The 23,646-nt window shown below is 43.5% G+C and overlaps 1 protein-coding gene and 1 long non-coding RNA gene across 3 annotated transcripts in view; one reads left to right on the top strand and one right to left on the bottom strand.

Moving 5' to 3' along the window:
* Positions 1-23,646, top strand: part of LOC311150356 — a 684,587-nt gene that overhangs the window by 192,535 nt on the left and 468,406 nt on the right. The window lies entirely within an intron of this gene.
* LOC311150297 (coiled-coil domain-containing protein 22-like) lies at positions 14,408-21,567 on the bottom strand. Its single transcript, XM_084187688.1, has 15 exons — positions 21,168-21,567; positions 20,527-20,704; positions 19,655-19,787; positions 19,336-19,442; positions 18,939-19,023; positions 18,549-18,718; positions 18,189-18,401; positions 17,865-18,056; positions 16,725-16,961; positions 16,532-16,633; positions 16,305-16,412; positions 16,073-16,168; positions 15,786-15,845; positions 15,562-15,636; positions 14,408-15,417 (listed from the first exon to the last, which is right to left on the bottom strand). Exons 1-15 carry the CDS (start codon positions 21,215-21,217, stop codon positions 15,304-15,306), a joined length of 1,920 nt encoding a protein of 639 aa, XP_084043814.1. The 5' UTR covers positions 21,218-21,567; the 3' UTR covers positions 14,408-15,303.

Genomic DNA, 23,646 nt, shown 5'->3' with positions numbered 1-23,646 from the left:
TTCTTTCCCATATAGTCGTATACGTAGATTCATCACTGATCCTACTACCTTCATCCATCTCAGACTTACTCCCATCTGAGCTACCTGCCATGCCTACCTCAGTTTCAGTACAGCTGTGCAGATCCGCCAACCAAATGCACCACTGCGTTCACTTCCAAAACCAAATGTTACGATCGAACACAAAAAAATAACAATTTCAGTGTATAAAGTCAAATTCTGCACCCGAAGGAGTCTCAGCAACAAATTGAAAAGCTTCTAGTAGGCTCAGTTGTTAGCAAGCAAGCTAAACACAAAATTCCAAGAGGCTTTGTTATGGGGAACTAGTTCTTCTTCTTCTACTTCTTCTTCTTCTTCTTCTTCTTTTCGAGAGACAAATCAGCTGGCTCTGGTCTACTTATTGTCCCCTCTCGCTAAGCCCACCCGCCCCGACCAGAAAATAAATTGCCAGTGAGATGTCTCGCCCTGGGGCAACCCCTCTGCGGGGCGGGGGCAATAAGTAGACCAGAGTGGCCCCACCCCGATTAGAAAAGATGAGGGAGTGGGGTGCCTCTGGCTTTATTTTCGCTCTGACAGATTTTGGGGCGGACTCAGCTCTCTCAATTCGCCTCTGCCTCTATTGTAGCAACCTCTTCATCCATGTGAGACGATGACTGATTTCACGTTCACCCAATGGTGGGAAAGAATGCAGTCTTTCCCAAAATGTGTTTACATCATAGAGATAGTTAGAGGATGCAACATTGTATCTGTTCATTATGGCGTCTGTGAGAGCATGAGCAGTGCCATGTTGCTAATAATAAAGTTAGTTAGTTAGTGTTACGTGTGACGTGTTTTTCTTTCTTCCCATTTTCCTTTGTAGTGTGTTTGTGTGTTCTGGGCATTACAGGTGTGCTGAGTTGCGGCTGACGATGGTGGGCGTGGCTTCGGTCCGGAGTCCTGGCAGCTGTAGCTGATTGACGAGAGTATACCTGTTTACCGTGTGAGCTCGAAGAGGGGGAGAGGACACTTGTTGTTTGGCTGTTTGGGTATTTTAATTTATTTTTCTTTGTGTTCCAGCCGGTCCTCCTGATGTACTCCACCCTACCTAGGTCCTGGAGAAGGGAAAGGTAGATCTGCCCATGGGTGTACATTCACACATAGATAACCCATTGTTTTACACACTAGGTTAGCCGGGCGGGTGTCACCCCTGTATTTTTGGTAAACAGGTAGGAAAGTGGGTTAGGGTTTAGAGTGTGATAGGAAGGATTAGGTGTGTAGAAGGGACCTTTTGTTTATTTTCATTACTTGGACCCCCTTCCCAAATATTCCCTTCTCTTCCCTTCCCTGGTTTGTTTGATTGATGTTTTGTTTTGTTACCGTTTCTTTATGGGTGTTGTATATTATTTTGTTTAGTACCTTACTAAACGTCCCCCGAGGGCTAACATTGAGTTCTGGTTGTTGTCTGGTTGTTTTAGTTCATTACACCCCACATTTCTTTCCCATCCATCTAGTTTACCTTGTGTGCGTAGTCACAGGCATTTGCGTCTCCTCCTCAGACGAACTACACCCGAGGGGAGAACATAACATGGGGGCTCGTCCGGGATATTTTTGATCCAGCTTGTGCCCGCACACTTTGGTAGTAGATGTGGATTGTGTGGTTGTTGTGTTGGGTGTAGTGTTTAGCTCTGTGTTGGATGTTGTACTTAGGTGGTGGATTTAGAAAATGGCCACCTTTAACCTGAAGTTTTTTCTGGATAACCCTACGTGGGAGGGTTTTGAGAATTGTAGGAGAGTGGATTTAGAAGCTTTGGCAGACCATTTAGATATCTCCATGCCAAGGGGATTTTGTTAAGGCGGAGGTAAGGGCATTGGTGTTAACAGCGCTGATTGAACAGCAGGTGTTGGTTTTGCCTCGGCCTGCTGTTGGAGAGGGGGTGGATGCTCCGGGTACCCCATATAGGCCCGACGATGAGGTCGAGTATAAGGCCCCGGCCACCTTGCCTCGATTTGACCCTCTCTCTCCTATGCCTATGGCTGGACACTTGCAGCTGGAGGCAGAAGAGAGAGCACAAATCCGAAAGGATGAGCTACATCTCAGGTTGGAGATGCGCCGACTAGAGTTGGAAGCAGAAAAGGACATTAAGATAAGGCAGATGGACTTCGCAATGCACAAATTGGAATTAGAGGCGGAGACAGTGAGGCTGGCCGCTGTCCCTGCCGTTCCCACTAGTGTGTTTTCCACCCTAGGCTCTGCCTCTACCTTTGACATTAGCCGGCATATTGCTTTAGTTCCACAATTCCGTGAGTCTGAGATTGACTCTTACTTTTGTGCATTCGAACGCATAGCAGTGGCTTTGAATTGGCCTAGTGATGTGTGGCCGCTGTTACTTCAGTGTAAATTGTCCGGTAAAGCGCAGGAGGTGATGGGTATTCTCTCTCTCGCTGATAGTCTTAATTACGACATTGTTAAGGCTACTGTGCTCCGTGGGTATGAGCTTGTGCCGGAGGCTTATAGACAAAAGTTTAGAAAGCACTCCAAATCCTCTATGAAAACTTTTGTCGAATTCACTAGAGAGAAGGAATCTCTCTTTGACAAATGGTGCTCAGCGAGTAAAATCAATGACTTTGAAGGTCTTCGTGAATTAATATTATTGGAAGAATTTAAAAACAGCCTCCCAGAGCGGTTGGTTGTATACATTAATGAACAGAAAGTGTTAAAGTTATCTGAAGCCGCGGTGCTGGCAGATGAATTTGTGTTAACACATAAAACAGTGTTTCCCACACCCCGTAGGGAGAATAGACTGGTTGTATCCTCTCCTGTCTACACTTCCCACCGTTACTCAGGAAGTACACGGCTGACTCCAAAGGAGGAACGCGCATGTTTTTACTGTCATAAAGTCGGACACGTAATTTCGGGATGTATGTCTCTAAAACGCAAGTCACCGCCTTCCACCCCTAAACCCCATAAAAGTGTGGGTTTGATTAAGGTAAACTCTAAGAGCTCTGTAAAGGAGAGTCCTGGTGTTGTACTAAGTCGTCCCGATCCCACATACGACCCGTTCATATTGAAAGGCTTTGTTTCACTGACAGGTGATTCTGGAGAACAAAAGCCAGTTTTGATATTGAGAGATACTGGTGCGGCTCAGTCTGTAATTCTCTCTAGTGTTCTGCCCTGGTCAGAGGAGTCTTACTGTGGCTCTAGTGTATTATTAAGGGGGATCGAAATGGGTTGTGTGCCTGTTCCGTTACATACTGTCCATTTGACTTCTGATCTAGTGAGTGGATGTTTCAGAATCGGTGTACAGTCCGAGCTTCCCGTAAATGGGGTTGCATTAATAATGGGTAACGATCTAGCAGGAGGCAAAGTTGTGCCTGTGTTAGAAGTGCTAGACAAGCCTGATGCTCCATCAAGTGCTGATGTTTTGGCCACTACGTTTCCCGAAGCATTTCCAGCGTGTGCCATTACGTGTGCGCGGTCGCGTTGCTTAGATACCATGGTAGACTTAGCTGACTCTGTGCTTGCACCTATGTTGAATGGGGAAGATATCCAGTGTTCTACTCCTGTGTTCCCAGTGAGTTCTGATCATGACAATGGTAATAAAGACAAGACAATGGCTTCCTCAGACTGCTTAAGGTTGCCAGTTACTAGGGAGAAGCTAATAGCTGCCCAGAAAGAGGATGTGGGCTTGGCCAAATGTTTTTCCTCTATATTACCTTTGAGTGAGGCAAACAGGAAAGGTGTGACGTATTTCCTTGAGAAGGGTCTTTTGATGAAAAAATGGACTCCCCGTGCTGACCTAGAAAATGATTGGAGTTCCGTTTTCCAGATTGTAGTTCCTGCCACGTTTCAGACGAAGGTGTTGTCCCTAGCTCATGATATTCCCTGGTCTGGTCATCTATGGGTGACTAAAACCTACGATCGAATCCTCCCTCATTTCTTCTGGCCGGGAATGAAACAGGATTTGGCTCGTTATTGCCGTACGTGCCAAGTGGTGGGGAAGCCTAACCAGGTAATTTCCCCGGCTCCTCTCTGTCCGATTCCGGTCATGGGAGAGCAGTTTGAGAAAGTAATAATCGATTGTGTTGGTCCATTACCTAGGACTAAGTCGGGTAATCAATTCTTGCTAACGATAATGTGCACTGCTACAGGGTACCCAGAGGCGATTCCTATGCGTAAAATCACAAGTAAGGCAATTGTGAAGGCGTTGATTAAGTATTTCTCTACCTTTGGATTTCCAAAAATCGTACAGACGGATCAAGGCACTCATTTTACATCGAGATTGTTTGGAAGTGTGTTGAAGTCCTTGTCAGTGTCCCATCAGATGTCTAGCGCTTACCACCTGGAGAGTCAGGGTGCGCTGGAACGTTGGCATCAGACGCTAAAAGCCATGTTGCGTAAATACTGTATGGACACAGAAAAAGATTGGGATGAGGAGGTGCCGTACGTGCTGTTTGCTATTCGGGAGACCGTACAAGAGTCTCTTGGGTTTAGCCCAGCTGAGCTAATCTTTGGTCACACCTTGAGATGGCCTCTCAAAGTACTGAAAGAACAAATGATGGCTGATGATTCAGTTGGGTCCTCTACTAATGCACTAGACTATGTTAGTCAAGTCCGGGAGCGGTTGCATGACGCATGTGCTGTAGCCAGAGAAAATCTGTCTTCCACACAAAAGAAAATGAAACGTCACTTTGATGTAAAAACTGTGTCTCGTTCTTTTCAACCAGGTGACCAAGTCTTGGTGTTGTTGCCGGTACCCGGCTCGTGTCTCTCTTCCAGTTTCTCTGGCCCATATGTGGTGGAGCGAAAACTCAGTGATACCGATTATGTTATCAAAACGCCAGACCATAGACGCCCATTTCGGGTATGTCACATTAACATGATTAAAGCCTGTCATGTTAGAGGTGGTATCGAATCTCCCATTACCAGTGAAAATCCTGTTGTATCCTCTGTTGCTTCTGTGAGCATGGTTACTCACCCAGGAGTCAGCGTAAATGATGAGGACGGTTTGGTGATGCGGAATACTCCTGAGCAGTGTGCTCGTTTATGTAATTCGGAGATGGTAGCGTCTCTCCCAACCCATTTGTTGCACTTGAATGATCAGCAGAGGGCTGGCAGATGAATTTGTGTTAACACATAAAACAGTGTTTCCCACACCCCGTAGGGAGAATAGACTGGTTGTATCCTCTCCTGTCTACACTTCCCACCGTTACTCAGGAAGTACACGGTTGACTCCAAAGGAGGAACGCGCATGTTTTTACTGGCATGAAGTCGGACACGTAATTTCGGGATGTATGTCTCTAAAACGCAAGTCACCGCCTTCAACCCCTAAACCCCATAAAAGTGTGGGTTTGATTAAGGTAAACTCTAAGAGCTCTGTAAAGGAGAGTCCTGGTGTTGTACTAAGTCGTCCCGATCCCACATACGACCCGTTCATATTTAAAGGCTTTGTTTCACTGACAGGTGATTCTGGAGAACAAAGGCCAGTTTTGATATTGAGAGATACTGGTGCGGCTCAGTCTGTAATTCTCTCTAGTGTTCTGCCCTGGTCAGAGGAGTCTTATTGTGGCTCTAGTGTATTATTAAGGGGGATCGAAATGGGTTGTGTGCCTGTTCCGTTACATACTGTCCATTTGACTTCTGATCTAGTGAGTGGATGTTTCAGAATCGGTGTACAGTCCGAGCTTCCCGTAAATGGGGTTGCATTAATAATGGGTAACGATCTAGCAGGAGGCAAAGTTGTGCCTGTGTTAGAAGTGCTAGACAAGCCTGATGCTCCGTCAAGTGCTGATGTTTTGGCCACTACGTTTCCCGAAGCATTTCCAGCGTGTGCCATTACGTGTGCGCGGTCGCGTTGCTTAGGTACCATGGTAGACTTAGCTGACTCTGTGCTTGCACCTATGTTGAATGGGGAAGATATCCAGTGTTCTACTCCTGTGTTCCCAGTGAGTTCTGATCATGACAATGGTAATAAAGACAAGACAATGGCTTCCTCAGACTGCTTAAGGTTGCCAGTTACTAGGGAGAAGCTAATAGCTGCCCAGAAAGAGGATGTGGGCTTGGCCAAATGTTTTTCCTCTATATTACCTTTGAGTGAGGCAAACAGGAAAGGTGTGACGTATTTCCTTGAGAAGGGTCTTTTGATGAAAAAATGGACTCCCCGTGCTGACCTAGAAAATGATTGGAGTTCCGTTTTCCAGATTGTAGTTCCTGCCACGTTTCAGACGAAGGTGTTGTCCCTAGCTCATGATATTCCCTGGTCTGGTCATCTATGGGTGACTAAAACCTACGATCGAATCCTCCCTCATTTCTTCTGGCCGGGAATGAAACAGGATTTGGCTCGTTATTGCCGTACGTGCCAAGTGGTGGGGAAGCCTAACCAGGTAATTTCCCCGGCTCCTCTCTGTCCGATTCCGGTCATGGGAGAGCAGTTTGAGAAAGTAATAATCGATTGTGTTGGTCCATTACCTAGGACTAAGTCGGGTAATCAATTCTTGCTAACGATAATGTGCACTGCTACAGGGTACCCAGAGGCGATTCCTATGCGTAAAATCACAAGTAAGGCAATTGTGAAGGCGTTGATTAAGTATTTCTCTACCTTTGGATTTCCAAAAATCGTACAGACGGATCAAGGCACTCATTTTACATCGAGATTGTTTGGAAGTGTGTTGAAGTCCTTGTCAGTGTCCCATCAGATGTCTAGCTGGATAACCACCTGGAGAGTCAGGGTGCGCTGGAACGTTGGCATCAGACGCTAAAAGCCATGTTGCGTAAATACTGTATGGACACAGAAAAAGATTGGGATGAGGAGGTGCCGTACGTGCTGTTTGCTATTCGGGAGACCGTACAAGAGTCTCTTGGGTTTAGCCCAGCTGAGCTAATCTTTGGTCACACCTTGAGATGGCCTCTCAAAGTACTGAAAGAACAAATGATGGCTGATGATTCAGTTGGGTCCTCTACTAATGTACTAGACTATGTTAGTCAAATCCGGGAGCGGTTGCATGACGCATGTGCTGTAGCCAGAGAAAATCTGTCTTCCACACAAAAGAAAATGAAACGTCACTTTGATGTAAAAACTGTGTCTTGTTCTTTTCAACCAGGTGACCAAGTCTTGGTGTTGTTGCCGGTACCCGGCTCGTGTCTCTCTTCCAGTTTCTCTGGCGCATATGTGGTGGAGCGAAAACTCAGTGATACCGATTATGTTATCAAAACGCCAGACCATAGACGCCCATTTCGGGTATGTCACATTAACATGATTAAAGCCTGTCATGTTAGAGGTGGTATCGAATCTCCCATTACCAGTGAAAATCCTGTTGTATCCTCTGTTGCTTCTGTGAGCATGGTTACTCACCCAGGAGTCAGCGTAAATGATGAGGACGGTTTGGTGATGCGGAATACTCCTGAGCAGTGTGCTCGTTTATGTAATTCGGAGATGGTAGCGTCTCTCCAATCCCATTTGTTGCACTTGAATGATCAGCAGAGGGCTGATATTGAATTACTAATCACTGATTTTCCGAGTCTCTTTAAGGATGTTCCCAGTCGTACAAATGTGTTGAAACGTGATATAAATGTAGGTGATGCTGCTCCAATGAAACAGCACCCTTATCGTGTGAATTCTACCAAGAGTGGAGGAATGAAGAGAGAGGTAACTTACTTACTGGAAAATGAGATGGCAATCCCCAGTGGCAGTCCTTGCAGTTCCCTCTGTCTGCTGATTCCAAAGCCTGACGGGACTCAAAGGTTTTGCACTGACTACAGAAAAGTTAATAATGTTACTATACCTGACTCATTCCCTTTACCTCGCTTGGACGACTGTATAGACACCATTGGATCGGCTGCGTATGTTACTAAGCTTGACTTGTTAAAAGGTTATTGGCAGGTGCCTTTAACCCCTCGTGCCTCTGAGGTGTCTGCTTTTGTAACCCCTGATAGTTTCTGCCAGTACACGGTAATGGCTTTTGGAATGAGGAACGCTCCGGCCACGTTTCAACGTTTGGTAAATGTTGTATTGGCTGATGTTCCTGATTGTACCGCATATCTTGATGACCTGGTTGTTCATTCGACTACCTGGCTTGATCACATGAGCACATTGAGGACTGTGTTTGCACGCTGCCCCTCTTCGAGCTCACACGGCAAACAGGTATACTCTCGTCAATCAGCTACAGCTGCCAGGACTCTGGACTGAAGCCACGCCCACCATTGTCAGCCGCAACTCAGCACACCTGTAATGCCCAGAACACACAAACACACTACAAAGGAAAATGGGGAGAAAGAAAAACACGTCACACGTAACACGCCCCCCCCCCAAAAAGAGTAAACCCCTGGGTTTATGATAAGAACCTTACACATACATATATATTTTTTTATAATACCAAATACTTACAACACATCCCCCCCTAGTTGTCAACGCCCAGTTCTATTATTATTAATTTTTTTTCTGAACTAGGCACAGGACAGAGCATCCGCAACCACGTTTTCTGCACCCTTTATATGCTGAATTTCTAAATTATAACCCTGTATAACCAACGCCCAATGCATAAGACGTTGGTTGTGGTTATACATGCGGCTCAAAAAAGTTAAAGGGTTGTGGTCTGTGTATACCACAACAGGCAACACACTGGAGCCAACATAAACCTCAAAAAATTGTAAGGCAAACAACAGTGCCAGAGTCTCCTGTTCGATAGTGGAATAATGTGACTGACAGCTGTTGAATTTCCAAGAGAAGTAACAAACTGGGTGATCTAGACCATCGTGTTCCTGTAATAGTACAGCACCTGCACCCACTGAACTGGCATCCACCTCCAACTTAAGTGGTTTCTGGAAATCAGGGGCAGAAAGAACAGGAGAAGTACACAATAGTGCTTTTACAGAGTCAAAAGCAGATTGACACTCAGCAGTCCACTCAAAGGACAGTTAGCTTGCTTAACATTGAAAATATGGACAAACTAGCTACATTATCCATGTTGATAAGGTTGTAACTTTGTTTTAAAAAAAGTGTTCTCTTTTGGTTGAAAAGGTATAAGGTCTGTGGTGAAATGTCACAACCAATGATTTATGTATACACTAGATGACTGATATGGGGCGCTGTGTTGAAGCCACCGTGCCTCCATCTTGGCACTCCCTCACCGTTGTAAAATAAATGTTCAGGAAGATATAGAAATTTATTTATTAATGTCTACATTCTTTTTTGGCCACATTTATTATATTACACACGCCTTAAAGGATACTTTTAAATTATAATATGTGAGCTAAACATAAAAATGAAAGAATATTTAAATACATTTTCCTTAAAGTATATATTTTTTAGATTACTAATGTTACTGTCCCCACTACAAACAATTCTAATACTTAAATACATGTAATTATGTCGTTGAAACATACTAGAATTCCATTCATTCCTATGGTGGACTGCTCCTACTGGGGAGTGCCAATATGGCCGACCGGTGGCTTCAAAGCCTCACAATGGCCAATACATAGCATCAGAAATCCAGGGGTTATATGCACCATTGGTCGCAACATGGGCAACAGAGTTTCCCGGCCTCTTGTAATTCCAATTTGGAGGGTTGTTTAAGTCGAACTAGGAATTTCCGATAACTACAATAGCACGTGAACGCAGCATTATGGTCTCTCCCATTAATGTCCAGCCTACTTCCTGGATCATGTCCCATACTGTTTTTGAATGGGATTCAAGATTATATTATCAAATTCATGAAAACGTGGTCATTTAAAATATTGTGGATTAATTTACTTTTACCGGATGCTTTTCATGAACATTTTTTACTGCATTTTGTTTTTCGTAATCGAAAACCTTTATAAAAGGCATTGGGTAAAAGTAAATTAATCTACAAATACAAATATAATTTCACATATATCTTAAATGACCACGTTTTCACAAATTTTATGATATAATCTTGAATCCCATTCAAAAACAGTATGGGACATGATCCAGGAAGTAGGAGGGACTTTCATATAGCCTTGCTACACCAGCATCTCCTCATGTCTTTTTCTACAGATATTTTCAAAAACGTAAAACTTTACAGCAGTCACCATGGATAAAATATTTATAAAACCTGGGAACAGAAGTTTGGTCCCAAAAAGATGTGGGGTTACATCTTATTTGCCTCCAATGGATTTCATGTGGTGGTTTTCCCCAGTAACAAGATACACATTGTAATTTAAGGTTTGTAGGCCCATCTAGTGAGAGTTACAGCCAGAGATCAGCCATGTTCAGCAATGTCATGTGTAATATTGTAACTGCATGACTACAGTTTGGAACACATGATCAATGTATATAAAAATATAGAAAATATATTCATAAATGCAATTCAATATAGAAAATACAGTATATTATTGAAAATAACACAGCATGATGGGTCCAAGAGACATACATGATGGCCGTTATTTTCACTAGCTATGTGTGGATATACTGATTGATAACTGGTTGCTAATGGATATTTGTACCTGATGCAAATGTCTCAAAAATAATAAATGTTTTAAAAGCCTTGTTTACACCTTGCGGTAACATGTGAGTTTTGTGATCTGATCAATATGACCCAATCACTATCTGATCAAGGTTTGTCACGTCTACACATGGTATTAAGAAATGTGTCTTATCCATCCACTCCGTCTGTGTTTACACAGGAAGCCTTATTCTGATCCTTTGCACAATTATTGGGGGAGAAAGCGTTAGGCTGCCTGTGTAAACACAGCCTACTTGTGTCTGCATTGTGGCCAGATTAGCTGGTGCCTCCCTGTGTGCAAATTGTTTGACAGATATTGGGTGCGTTTGAGTGATAAGTCTAAAGCAACCGACTGCAGTCGAGGAGTGAAGTCGGGGGAGGTGCATCAGCAACCAATGATGTATATAAACCCTGGATTGCTGATGCTATGTATTGGCCATTGAGAGGCTTTGAAGCCACCGGTCGGCCATATTGGCACTCCCCTGTAGAAGCACTCCTCCATAGGAATAAATGGAATTCTACAGTATTCCAATTAAATGTTTCAAGAACATAATTACATGTATTTAAGTATGTATGTTGTTGTAGTGGGGACAGTAACATTAGCAATCTCTAAAAATTATACTTTAAGAAAAATGTTTTTATATATATATATACACACACTACTGGTCAAAGGTTTTAGAACACCTACTCATTCAAGGGTTTTTCTTTCTTTCTTTTTTACTATTTTCAAATTTTGTAGAATAATAGTGAAGACATCAAAACTATAAAATAACACATATGGAATCATGTAGTAACCAAAAAAGTGTTAAACAAATCAAAATATATTTTATATGTGAGATTCTTCAAATAGCCACCCTTTGCTTTGATGACATCTTTGCACACTCTTGGTATTCATAGTTTTGATGTTTTCACTATTATTCTACAATGTAGAAAATAGTGCAAATAAAGAAAAAACGTTAAATTAGTAGGTGTTCTAAAACTTTTGATCGGTAGTGTGTGTATATATATCATTTGTTTTATCTTTAGCTCACATAATATAATTTAAAAGTATGCATTAAGGGGTCTGTAATAGAATAAGTGTGGCAAATGTAGACATTAATAAATGCATTTCTATAGCTTCCAAAATATTTTTTTGCAACGATGGGGAAGTCCCAAGATGGCGGCAGGGTGGCTTCAACACCCCCAAAATAGTAATCTAGTGTATTTATAAATCATTGATCTGCGACAGCTGAAAGTCAGACACTAATGTAGTTTTGCAACTGCAAGGCTCAGATCAACATGGCAGTGTTGCCATTGGCTGTGTTCGAGAGCATCAAATCCAAGATGCATTGTGGGTAAATGGTGACTGACTGACCGACAAATAATGAGTAGTTATTTATGATGCAAGGTGATTTGTAGAGCAGTCAGTCGCCTGCACTTTCGAACCATTTATTTGAACCAGCTCATTGTTTATAAAAGGGTTTCTTTATAATGTCGAAATAAACATGCATCTAACCCCCATGTCACACACTCACAAACTGAAGTTAATATAATATGTGTGTACACATTGTACAATCAATTAGTGAGAGCGTGTCAAATATCACATTTGTATGTATATTTCCACTGTACAAATAAGTCAAGACAAATTGGTTCCTTTTTCAGTCACGTCTTTGGTCACGTTCGCTTGGGTCAAACAAAAACACCTTAATGATTGGTTGACAACAGAGCCTCCCACCGTGCAGGCGATGGCTCCAGGATTAAGTTGTTGAAGAGCAACTGCAGAAACTTGCAGTCAAAATTCATGACCTTTGATCACATGATTTTTGTAATGTTCATGCAGTCGACATGTAGGCACAAAAGTCTGAGAACTTTTATCCCCAGAATGCAACGCACTTTGAAAGGCGTTGAAAAAAGGTGATCCACTCGAACGCACCCTGCAGTCAGGCTAATGTAGCCTGCTGTAGATGAACGTTGATGAGTCGTGAAGTCGGGGGAGGTGAATCTGCTACAGCCGAAAGTAGGACCCTGTTGTGGTTTAGCTACAGCAAGGCTCCATTGTTTATAAAACTTTCTATGGAATGTCAAAATAAACATGTAAATATGTGTACACTGTACTATCAATTGGTGAGAGAGAGCGTCAATATCACATTCATTTGTACATTTCCACTGTATACATTTGAATCGCAGCGAAGTTTCAACCAGGTCTTTGGTCCGTTCACTTGTCAGAAGCAACTGCAGGGACTTGAAGGCGATTTTATGGTTTTCACATTGTTTTTGTAAAGTTTATGTAGTGGACATGTAGGCGCAAATCACCTGTTAGTGAGCATTTCTCATTTGCCAAGATAATCCACCCACTTGACAGGTGTGGCATATCAAGAAGCTGTTTAAACAGCATGATCATTACACAACACAATGCCACATTTTGTCTCAAGTTTTTAGGGAGCGTGTAATTGGCATGCTGACTGCAGGAATGTCCATCAGAGCTGTTGTCAGAGCATTTAATGTTAATTTCGCTACCATAAGCCGCCTCCAACGTTGTTTTAGAGTTTTGGCAGTATGTCCAACCGGCCTCACAGCGGCGGACCACGTGTAACCACGCCAACCCAAGACCTCCACATCCGGCTTCTTCACCTGCAGGATCGTCTGAGACCAGCCACCTGGAAAGCAGATGAAATTGTGGGTTTACACAACTGAAGAATTTCTGCAAACTGTTAAAAACCGTCTCAGGGAAGCTTATCTGCATGCTCGCCGTCCTCACCGGGGTCTTGAACAGACTTCAGTGGACAAATGCTCACCTTCGATGGCCACTGGCACGTTGGAGAAGTGTGTTCTTCACGGTTGAATCTTGGTTTCAACTGTACCAGGCAGATGGCAGACAGCATGTATGGCTTCGTGTGGGCGAGCGGTTTGCTGATGTCAACGTTGTGAACAGTATCCCATGATGACAGTGGGGCTATGGTATGGGCAGGCAAAAGCTACGGACAACGAACACAATGGCAATTTCAATGCACAGAGATCCCGTGATGAGATCCTGAAGCCCATTGTATTAACATTTATCCGCCGCCATCACCTCAAGTTTTAGCATGGTAATGCACAGCCCCACGTCACAAGTACCTGTACACAATTCCTGGAAGCTGAAAATGTCCCAGTTCTTCCTTGGCCTGCATATTCACCGGACATGTCACCCATTGAGCATGTTTGGGATGCTCTGGATCAATGCGTACAACAGCGTGTTCCAATTCCCGCCAATATCCAGCAACTTCGCACAGCCATTGAGGAGTTGAACAACATTCCACAGGCCACAATCAACAGCCTGATCAACTCCATGCGAAGGAGATGTGTCGCGCTGGATGAGGCAAATGGTGGTCACACCAGATACTGACTGGTTTTCTGATCCACGCCCCTACTTAAAAAAAAAAAGGTATCTTTGACCAACAGATGCATAGCTGTATTCATAGTCCATAGATTAGGGCCTAATTAATTTTAATTGACTGATTTTCTTACGTTAACTTTTGAAATTGTTGCATATTGCATTTATATTTTCATTCAGTGTACAAATCACCTTACATCATAAATAACTCATTATTTGTAGATCAGTCAGTCACAATTTAACCATGATACATTACGGTTTTGATGCTCTAGAACACAGCCAGTGACTTTAGAGGTCAGTATAATGATGATTCAAATAGTTTGACCATCCAGATCTGTTTACACTTGATTGATAGACACCAGACGTACCTGACTACCTCCGGAGGTGGTCAGGAAGATCTGATCACAATGTGTCTAATCGTCTACCCCTGTCAAAAAATTTGACCACAATCAAGAATGTTGACAAGATTAGGACAAAGGGTGGATGTTAGCACCAGGTATAAACAGGGCTAGAGCCAGTTCAACAGAGGATCCCCAGGATCAAGCAAAAAAAAAGGACTGTATACAAACACGACAAGGACCTTTCAGCATTTCAAATGAAATAAACATGTGAAAGAAAACAGTACAGGACTTCAATAACATGTTAATTTTCTGCTATGACAAACATTTTGTATTGTTTTTATACACATTTCCATTCATTGTCAATCAATGTGGTTTGTTTTCTAATCTAGACCATTTCAGGAGATCAGTGCGCAAAAGGTGAGGCCATTTACTTTGCACCAAGGCTCCCTAAGCCAAATAACACTGAGCCAATGAGACAGACAAAAGCAGCATTTGATTTCAAGGCATGAGAATGAACTAGAAAGGACAAACCTAGTAATCTCCATATCGACTTCAGTTAAGACAAAATATGGCATGAATTTCTTTCGGCACAAGTCAATGGATACTTAGGCCGTACCTAGCCACTGCATTATTCTGGGGAACGAGGGCCAACATGAAGAAATTCACCTGAATTGCAGCGCATTCCAAAGTAGCTCATCAAGACATTTACTTGATGGATCTATCAGAACTACTGCAATTTTGAAGAACTACTATACATTTCTAATAGAAAAAGTCTGAGAGGATCATTTACCAAACTACTTTTTTGATTGGGTGGAATCAATATGGAACCAGTGTATGGACACCAGGGATGCAAGGCCAGTATAATTCATCGCTGTGTTGTTATACATCACACATATTTTCTATATCCAGCATGGTTTTTGGGTAAGCCAAGGTTTGTGCATTAAAAATGGTACAAAAATCTACCTCCCCTCCCCCATGTGCTGTCAGTGCTCCCAGAAGGCAATGCAACAAGACAGTGGACAAAGGACAGCGTTGAACGTCTTGAGACCAGATGAAGTGTGCTTTCTTGGTTCCACACACACACACAGGACAGGCAGTCTTGAGGGCATGCTACCAGTCAGTTTGACCAGCAGACAAGTCAGGCGGCCACTACGGTGCATCATGCTGAGGAGGGTCATGTCAGGCCTCTCTGATCTTGGCAGCCAGAGCAGAGTTCTCCTGGCGAATGGCTTTGTAGTCCTCCAGGATCTTCTCCAGGTTGCTTACAGTCTTCTTACCATTCTCAGTTTCAATCTATGGAGAGAAGGAAACTTACAAAGTTTGCTCTACCAAGTCAGCCCTATATCACTATGTAAATAAAATGACAAACTGACTCTCATGTTGTACAGAAGCAGTGCAAGTTAGTGGTTTGGAATAAAATAAGGGGGCCATATATACCTGTTCCTCCAGGTCTCGGATCTCTCTCATGATTGTGCCCGTGTCCTCAATAGTTTGGATCAACTGAGTGCAGTTCTATACCAAGGAAGATAATCAAGTCACACAACTAACCAATGTAGCTATAGGCACCTAAAATGACCAAAGAGCACCAGACCCAAGGATATACAGTATGTATTGCTCTTCAGTTTCTAAGAGAAGGTTATATTCTGCCAACAAGCTCTTACCTCATGTAAGGCTGCCAGGTACTTGTAGGATTTGCGGACAGATTCGTCTTTCTTCGCATCCTGCACAGTATTAGGAAAAGTATTGATTAGGCAAGAAGGAACATCATTGGTATGCTTTCCTGGAATTTACAAACTGTGGTATAGAATAATTGGAATGAAAGGCATGAGCAAACTGATAGCATGGGTCCTTGGTAGCAAGTTGAGCATTTTCAGGTGATCTAGAAGGGATTTCTTTGACCTATAATTCCAAACAGTAGACGCATGAGTTCTCTTGCTAGGTGCTCTACCTTGAAAACCAGCTCATCAGTCACAGCGAACGTTCGGTCCAGTTTCCCAGTCAGGCTGTTAATCTCTTTCTGCAGCTCCTTAGTGTCAGACAGAATCTACAGAGACCGAGAGTCGGACACACAAATACCATACTTGAAATCACTCTACTCAGAATCAAATTGAGTTTTAATTCCTTTGTTTTTGAGGAGATACTCAGGACTGTATTGTTGAGAGGTGTCCCAAACGGTGTACCTTTGTAATTTCTTCCTTCTGTTTCCTGATGTTGCCAACGATCTCCAGGATCCTCGCAGTGTACGCTGAGCGGGAGACATCTTTTGGGAGATTCTCAAACTCTGTTATCTGAAGGAGAAGTCATATTCCCAAAAAATTGTGTCAGACATACAATGCATGGACCGGAACCAAATGAATACACAGTGTGGAAGTAAATCATCCCAAATACATTTCATTTCTTCTAATACCAGTTGTTTATACAGTCCTTCCTTCTTCTTGGACTCCTCCGCAGATTGACGGATTTTGTTGTGAAGCTCTTTGATTTCAGATAGCTTTCTGGAGGACTCAATCTACAAAAAATAATGGAAGTTAAAATAAGAATTTCTCTCTCACACAGTCAAACACACACACATGGGTGATATCCAAGGAGATTAATGCTACCTCTTGGTTGCTGCAGAGCTCCTTGAGCCTGCGGTGCTCATCGATGAGCGGAGCTCTGCGTTTCTCCCACTGGGTGGCAAGGTTGACCACTCGCTTGGCACTTCCCTCCACCAGGGCCTGCAGCTTGGCCAGGTTGTTCTCTACGTCAGGCATCAGGTCAATGGTCTGCTTCTTCACCCGCACAGAGTCCTCCTTCTCCGCGTTGCTCAGCTCTTTTTGCTTCAGCTCATCTGACACCTGCACACAGACAAGATACAAGTTAGTCTCGCAGGGTGACTACATCTTATATGTCATAGTTCATTTGACTGTGGTAACTCTGGTCGAAGATAGGGATAGGTAATCATTTCACTATTCTAATAGTATCATGAATTTTTGTTGGATATCCGAAATACATGCGTTTTTCTTTTTACTTAAGTTTTTAACCTGAGCACTGCTGCGTGAAGGAGAGAAGCTGGCGTTCTATTGCTGCAGCTGCGGAGGGGGTGGAGTGTGTGAGATGGGAGGGAGCAGACGGAGGGAGAGAGACTCCAAGGCAACTCAGCTACAGCCATGACTAGCTAACTTGTAGCAGCCACAATGTTATTTATCGTCGCATATAACAGTGCCTGTCTTGACTGGAAAAGCCTAGAGAAGCTAGCTAGCTAGCTAGATAAAACAACAGCCTACCTGTTGGTTGCTCGTTGTTGTCTACTCCTCATTTCGCTAACTTTTCATTCCATAATTTTATTCCATCTTGCATTGCATTAGTGAACTCACTCCACTTTCTACCTCTTTGCCATTTTGATTGGCCAACATAAACAACAAGCTACACGTGAAGGCTTTTATGGGGTGCACTGTGCACATCATAAACTACATTGAAAAGTTGGTTGTTTTATTTAAAACCATTTTTTTTTTTATGTTATGGTATATCCTTTTATGTAACAATGCCATATTAATATTTTAATTAAAGTTAGAAAAAGCCTTTTCAGTGTTAAAATAGGGCTATAATAAATCCCCCCCCCCCCCCGCAAAAATGAAAACACACAGTTAATCGAAAATACAAATTTCTGTTCGGATATTCGAATAACCACGCACATCCCTAGTCTGAGGTCTACACAAATACAGAGTTTATCTGTTTGAAATAAGAGAGGCTCCAGTTACCTGAAGTATGGATACGGTGAGCTGCCTCATGTCTCCGCCCACCTCCTCTAGGCTGAGGGAGAGCTGCTGGAGCTGCTGCTGCAGGGAGGCCAGCTCCTCCTGCTGTCGGGCCTGCAGGTCCTCCTCCGACTGATGCGAGCTGGGGCGGGAGCTGGCCGCTGCTGCCATCTGCTGGGAGGCTTTCGCAGGCTCCTGACACACACACACACACACAGACCGGTTAGAGAAACATAAAGGCTAGATTCCGATTGTCAATAAAAGGGGGAACATTTGTAGATGTTGCTCAATGTCTTTGGGGCAGGCTTTGTTCAACCCTTCATTCACCTGTGTGAAAGTGAATTTCTCGGTGTGAGTGAAGCGGGTGCCCTTGGCGAGGATGTCACCACCGAGGGTGGAGCCCCCGAAGGACTGCAGAAGCTCTGTGAGATCAGAGCCCGACCTGTGGGCACAGAGTATGTCCGGGCGAGGCTGGGCCGCAGCGCGCAGCTGCTCTTCGATACGCTTATGCAGACGGGCGCGCTTCCTGGAGCGATATTCCTGGGTGGCCACGAGAGGAGACAGAGTGGAGTTCAGAGATTAAAACAATGCAATTAACAAATAAATATTATTATTGTGCTCAAATTCAAATTGACCAAAAACTTGAAAAACTATCCCTTTAAGTGAACTATCCCTTTAAGAGTGTACCTCGGGGGTGAGGCGGGAGAGGAGGCCTTGGCTGTTCCACTCATTTTCCCACTCCTGGGCGGCACTAAGCTCCTCTGCATGCAGCTCCAGCAGGGAGGCCGGCACTGAGGCATGCTGCGACGGCTGGGCAGTCACAGGGGGAAGAAAGTCCCTGTGGTAGTCCTTTTCCTCTGGAGAGGGGGTGAAAAGAATGACGTGGTATACTGGGATTGAACTGTTACCACAGGCTCTTATTTCAGTGGCAAAGAAGATCTTGTACCATGCCTAATGTAACACATGCTAATGTATATAGGCTACTCATTCAGAACCCTACACAATTGGAAGAATTGGATTGCAGAATGACATGCAATGACAGTCAGTACAGAGGGTCCTGTGTATTCTGGGGTTTACCTTTCAATTGCTTTTTCCCAGGCACTTTGAGGCAGTGCGGTAAACTAAGGGTCTGAGAGTGGAAACTGTGGGACGGTCCTGGGTTCTAAAAAGAATAAAAATGTGAAGTGAGAACACATACAATAAGTGGGAACACTTGACACAAAGACAGAGATTCAAACAGGAAGTTTGTATAGTGCATCATTCTGGTATATTGAGTTAGTAAATATCCAGGAGGTCATGAAAAACAGGATAAACTTGATAGGGGCATTGCATTATTGTCTCACTACTTTCACTGATCAGCCCTGAAATCTAGCTTCCTTTATAGTCTAGGAAACCAACAGTTATTTGTCAGTGTTTCTTAACTTTAGCTGCCATGTCATTGATAATGCTTTGTGATATAGCCAGCAGGACATACCTGTGTTTTACAGAGGAGGGGTAGTCTGCAGGATGGAGGGAGCCAGGGCAAGGCCAGCTGAGCTTTGATCTGGGCAGCTATCAATTTCTGGAGGAGGACCGATTTACCTGTTAAGGGGTACAATGAATGCGAGACAAATAAATACTTATAGATAATATAATTCTCATTTTGAGAGGTTCACAAACATTCAATGTATTTTTATTGATCAGATTATAAAGCAAAAAAAAATAGTCCAATGTATAAGGGGAGAGCTAAAGTTAAGGTATGAAGGGTATTCAATAATGACAAGAAGTACAATGGTGGGACATGGAGTCTGTACCTGCTGGTTGGTCCAAGGCCTCAGCACTTTCTCTGGGCAGCTTCTCCACCAGGAACATGAGCAGGGAGCGGATCTCTGGCTCATTGCTGTAAAGAAAGGTCTGGTAGCCAATCTCTCCCTTGTAGCCAAGGTCCTGCATAGAAACGCATGTCAACCTGGTTATGGAGTCTACTCATACACAGGTCATTGACCTTTGCGTCACATGCCTCACCCAATCTAGAGCATGAGGGTCATTAAGCGTGAAAATGGAACCAGTCCATGACATTGTATGAAGACCATCTATGAACATGTGGAATGATGGAGCCTACTTCACAAAATCAGCTAATCAAATGTATTCACACTTGGGAGATTCTAAATCTTGTAATAAAATTCAATTTCAGAAGATCACTTCAATGAAGTTATGCAAGCAAATGGGCTATTCAATAAAGAAAATCGAGTGAGGAAATAAAAATAGTTCAAAGCAGTGGTCAATGAGATGGAATGGCATTAGGATATGACATGACTTTACATTGTAGCAGGCGGTCAAATTGGTTGCTGAATGACTTCTACTCAGACATTAGTGGTCCAGACTGCATGCATGTAGTTGGGACCATGAATAACTGAGCTTGCATGTAGTTGGGACCATGAATAACTGAGCTTGAGCTAATGACAGTAAATTCATTTTAGAGTATAAAAAGACCTTGGACTGAGTATCATGCAAAGGGGTTATAGGTCATATGGGTACATCAAGAAGTCATGCATGGTTATTCTTTTAGATGCAACAATATCTTAATCTTCCTCATTTGATCAACATTCTCTTGGGGTGAGAGTGTCCCGAGCCCCACTTCGAAACAGGAGGGGGAGCACTATCCCTTTTCTTTTTGACCTCTCACCTGACAGGCTTGTGCCAGGCTCATGCCTACTCGGAAGCGGGCAGACATGCTGAGGGGTAAGGAGGGGGACAGGCCGCTCCCCAGGGCCGGGTCGATCACTCGCAGACATTTCACTACCGCCTCCACTATGAGCTCACTGGAGAAGCGCTTCACACTCTGCACATCCTCCCCCACGTCCCTTTGCAAACACACAGAGCATGAGGTGCAGGTGCACGGAGTTAACTTCCCATTTGTGTCACACACACACACTTCTCAATAGTCATGTGATGAGCCGGTTAACGTTACTCTTTCAAATGACATTCAAAAATGTGTAGTGTAGCTAACTTGACCGATATGGAAGAATTCTGGTCTAAACACTAGCTCAAAGATTTTCAGATTGGCAGAGTGAAACTCAAAACAACCAGCTGTTAGAACAAAATTGTACAAGTGTGAATGAATCTAGCTAACTTAGCTAGCTCTCTACACTTCAGCAAATGTTCACAAGGAAAATATCAGCTGAGATATTGGCTCTGATGAGTAACGTCATTGAATGTAGCTAAATCAATGAAGAGAGACACAAATAAGCTACAGGAGCAAGCAAGCTGGCAAACGTTAGCTAACTAGCAACAACAGGTTCTTGATAATGTTGGCTAACTACTTACGTGCCGGTCTGTCTAAGCGAGTGAATTAAAATCTTATCAACTTCCTCCATCACTGTAAGAAGATGAAGTGCCTTGCAATTCCTTTAGCAAAAAGCCTCCCCTAAATTACAATCATTAGGCTTCAATAGGCTTCTTTTGGCTAGCTAGCTAGCAGTTTCACAGGCTTGTCCATTCGAAAAAAAGCTAGCTAGCCTGTTTTTAGCTGGCGAACTAGCTAACGTTGTCACTTCTCAACGCATGAACAAGAGGCACTACAGATGCCATTCCAGTAACCGTTCCATTTTAATACTTTTTTGTGTTCCCCTAAATGTCTTGTAAAATGCTTTTCATCGTATGAGAGCTAGCTAACAATTTCGTGAAACCTAAAATGTTGCATCTCTAAATGCATTAAGTCATATGGGAGGAGTATACGGTAGCAGTGTTCTATGGGATGCTGAGTTTCAACATCCTTCAGCAGTGTTGTAAAAACACTGGAGAGTACGGCAAGTAAAACTCTGATTCCCAGCAAGCCATCGCTGCCAAAGTCGCATGACTGGGTACTGTGTCAGAGAGGAAGAGGCGAAGCGAAATGATTTATGCCGCGTTCAAGTACTAGTCAGAACTAGGAAACTCGGAAATGTCCGACTTGCTAACTGGTTGAACGCGGCACGGTATAACTACAACCATTTAGCAAGTCGGACATTTCCGAGTTTCCTAGTTCCAACTAGCATATGAACGCGGCATTACTCCACCCACAATCTGTCCATGCGAGATAAGCAGACAATGTGGCGATTTTTTGTATGGAGGTCAACAATGATAAATGTCCATTGGGGTTGGGGAGGGGTACAGTAGGCAGTGTGCACCCAATGGTACGTTTGGCTGAGTGTACCACCCTCTTTAGCGCCTTGTGGTCAGTGACGGTGGGGTTGCTGTAACAGGCTGTGATGCAGCCCGATAGTCTGCTCTCGATGGTGCTCCTGTAGAACACTGTGAGGGCCCTCTGTAACAGGCTGAATTTCTTCAGCCTCCTGAGGTTGAAGAGTCGCTGTCGTGCCTTCTTCACCACTGTGTCTGTGTGGTTTGACCATTTCAGCTCATCAGAGAGGTGTACGCAGAGGAACTTAACGTTTTTGACAGTCTCCATGGCGGCCCTGTTGATGAGGATGGGGGCGTGCCCAGCCTGGTTCCTCCTGAAGTCCACAATCAGCTCCTTTGTTTTGCTGACGTTGAGGGAGAGGTTGTTTACCTGGCACCACGCTGTCAGAGTGCCTAACTCATCCCTGTAGGCCGTCTCGTCATTGTTGGTAATTAGGCCTACTACTGTCATGTCATCAGCGAAGTTGATGATGGAGTTGGAACTGTGTGAGGCCACGCAGTCATGGGTATACAGGAGGGGACTGAGAACGCACCCTTGCGGGGCCCCTGTGTTGAGAATCAGTGTGGCGGAGGTGGTGTTGCCTACCTTCACTACCTGGGGGTGGCCCGTCAGGAAGTCCAGGACCCAGTTGGATAGGGAGGAGTTCAGTTCCAGGGCCGTGAGCTTTGTGTTGAGCTTAGAAGGCCGAGCTGTAGTCGAAGAAACAGCATCCTAACATATGCTTTCCTTTTGTCCAGGTGGGTGAGGGCAGTGCAATGGCGATTGTGTCGTCCATTGATCTGTCGGGCGGTAGGCGAACTGGAGTGGGTCGAGTGTGTCTGGAAGGGAGGTGGTGAGGCTTTGAAGCCACCGGTTGGCCATATTGGCACTCCACAGTGAGCAGTCCTCCATAGGAATGAATGGAATTCTACAGTATTTAAATTAAATGTTTAAAGGACAAAATTACATGTATTTAAGTATTTTTGTTGTTGTAGTGGGGACAGTAACATTATTACTCTCTAAAACAAATACTTTAAGGAAAAATTTGTCAATATTTGTTTTGTGTTTAGCTCACATAATATAATTTAAAAGTATGGATTAAGGTGTCTGTAATATAATAAATGTATCAAAAACAAATGTAGACATTAATAAATACATTTCTATAGCTTCCTAAATCTTTTTTTACAATGGAGGAGGTGTGCCAAGATCATCCAGGATTTTTACACATCATTTGGTGTGACCACAAATTATTTATATGTATTTTTTTCTTCTGATAGTTCAGGGCCTGCTGCAGCACCTTCATCACCCCTACTTTCTGCGGGATATAAAGTGTATTTTTCTCAAAGTTGCCGGGATGTCACTTGTCCTACTTATATCAGTACAATCGTAAGAACCTAAGCATTACGAAACTTCTATTCAATCAAATAAGCCACACGTAGCAAATAAGCCATTTCATTTTTTGTTAACCAAATTCGACCTCCATACAAACACTCCAAGCTTGGTGAGCGAAAAAGAATTTATACAGAAAAACGTTTATAAATAATAGCAGGTATGTTCAAACTTTTTTCATCTGAGCCTTGCTGTAGGAAAACCACTACAGTGTCCGACTTTCGGCTGTCACAGATAGACCTCCCCTGACTTCAC

This window comes from Coregonus lavaretus (assembly GCF_964263955.1).
Source record: "Coregonus lavaretus genome assembly, chromosome: 22".
NCBI lineage: Eukaryota > Metazoa > Chordata > Actinopteri > Salmoniformes > Salmonidae > Coregonus > Coregonus lavaretus.
Note: the sequence above shows the minus strand (reverse complement) of the source record. Positions and strands in the feature narration are given on the sequence as shown.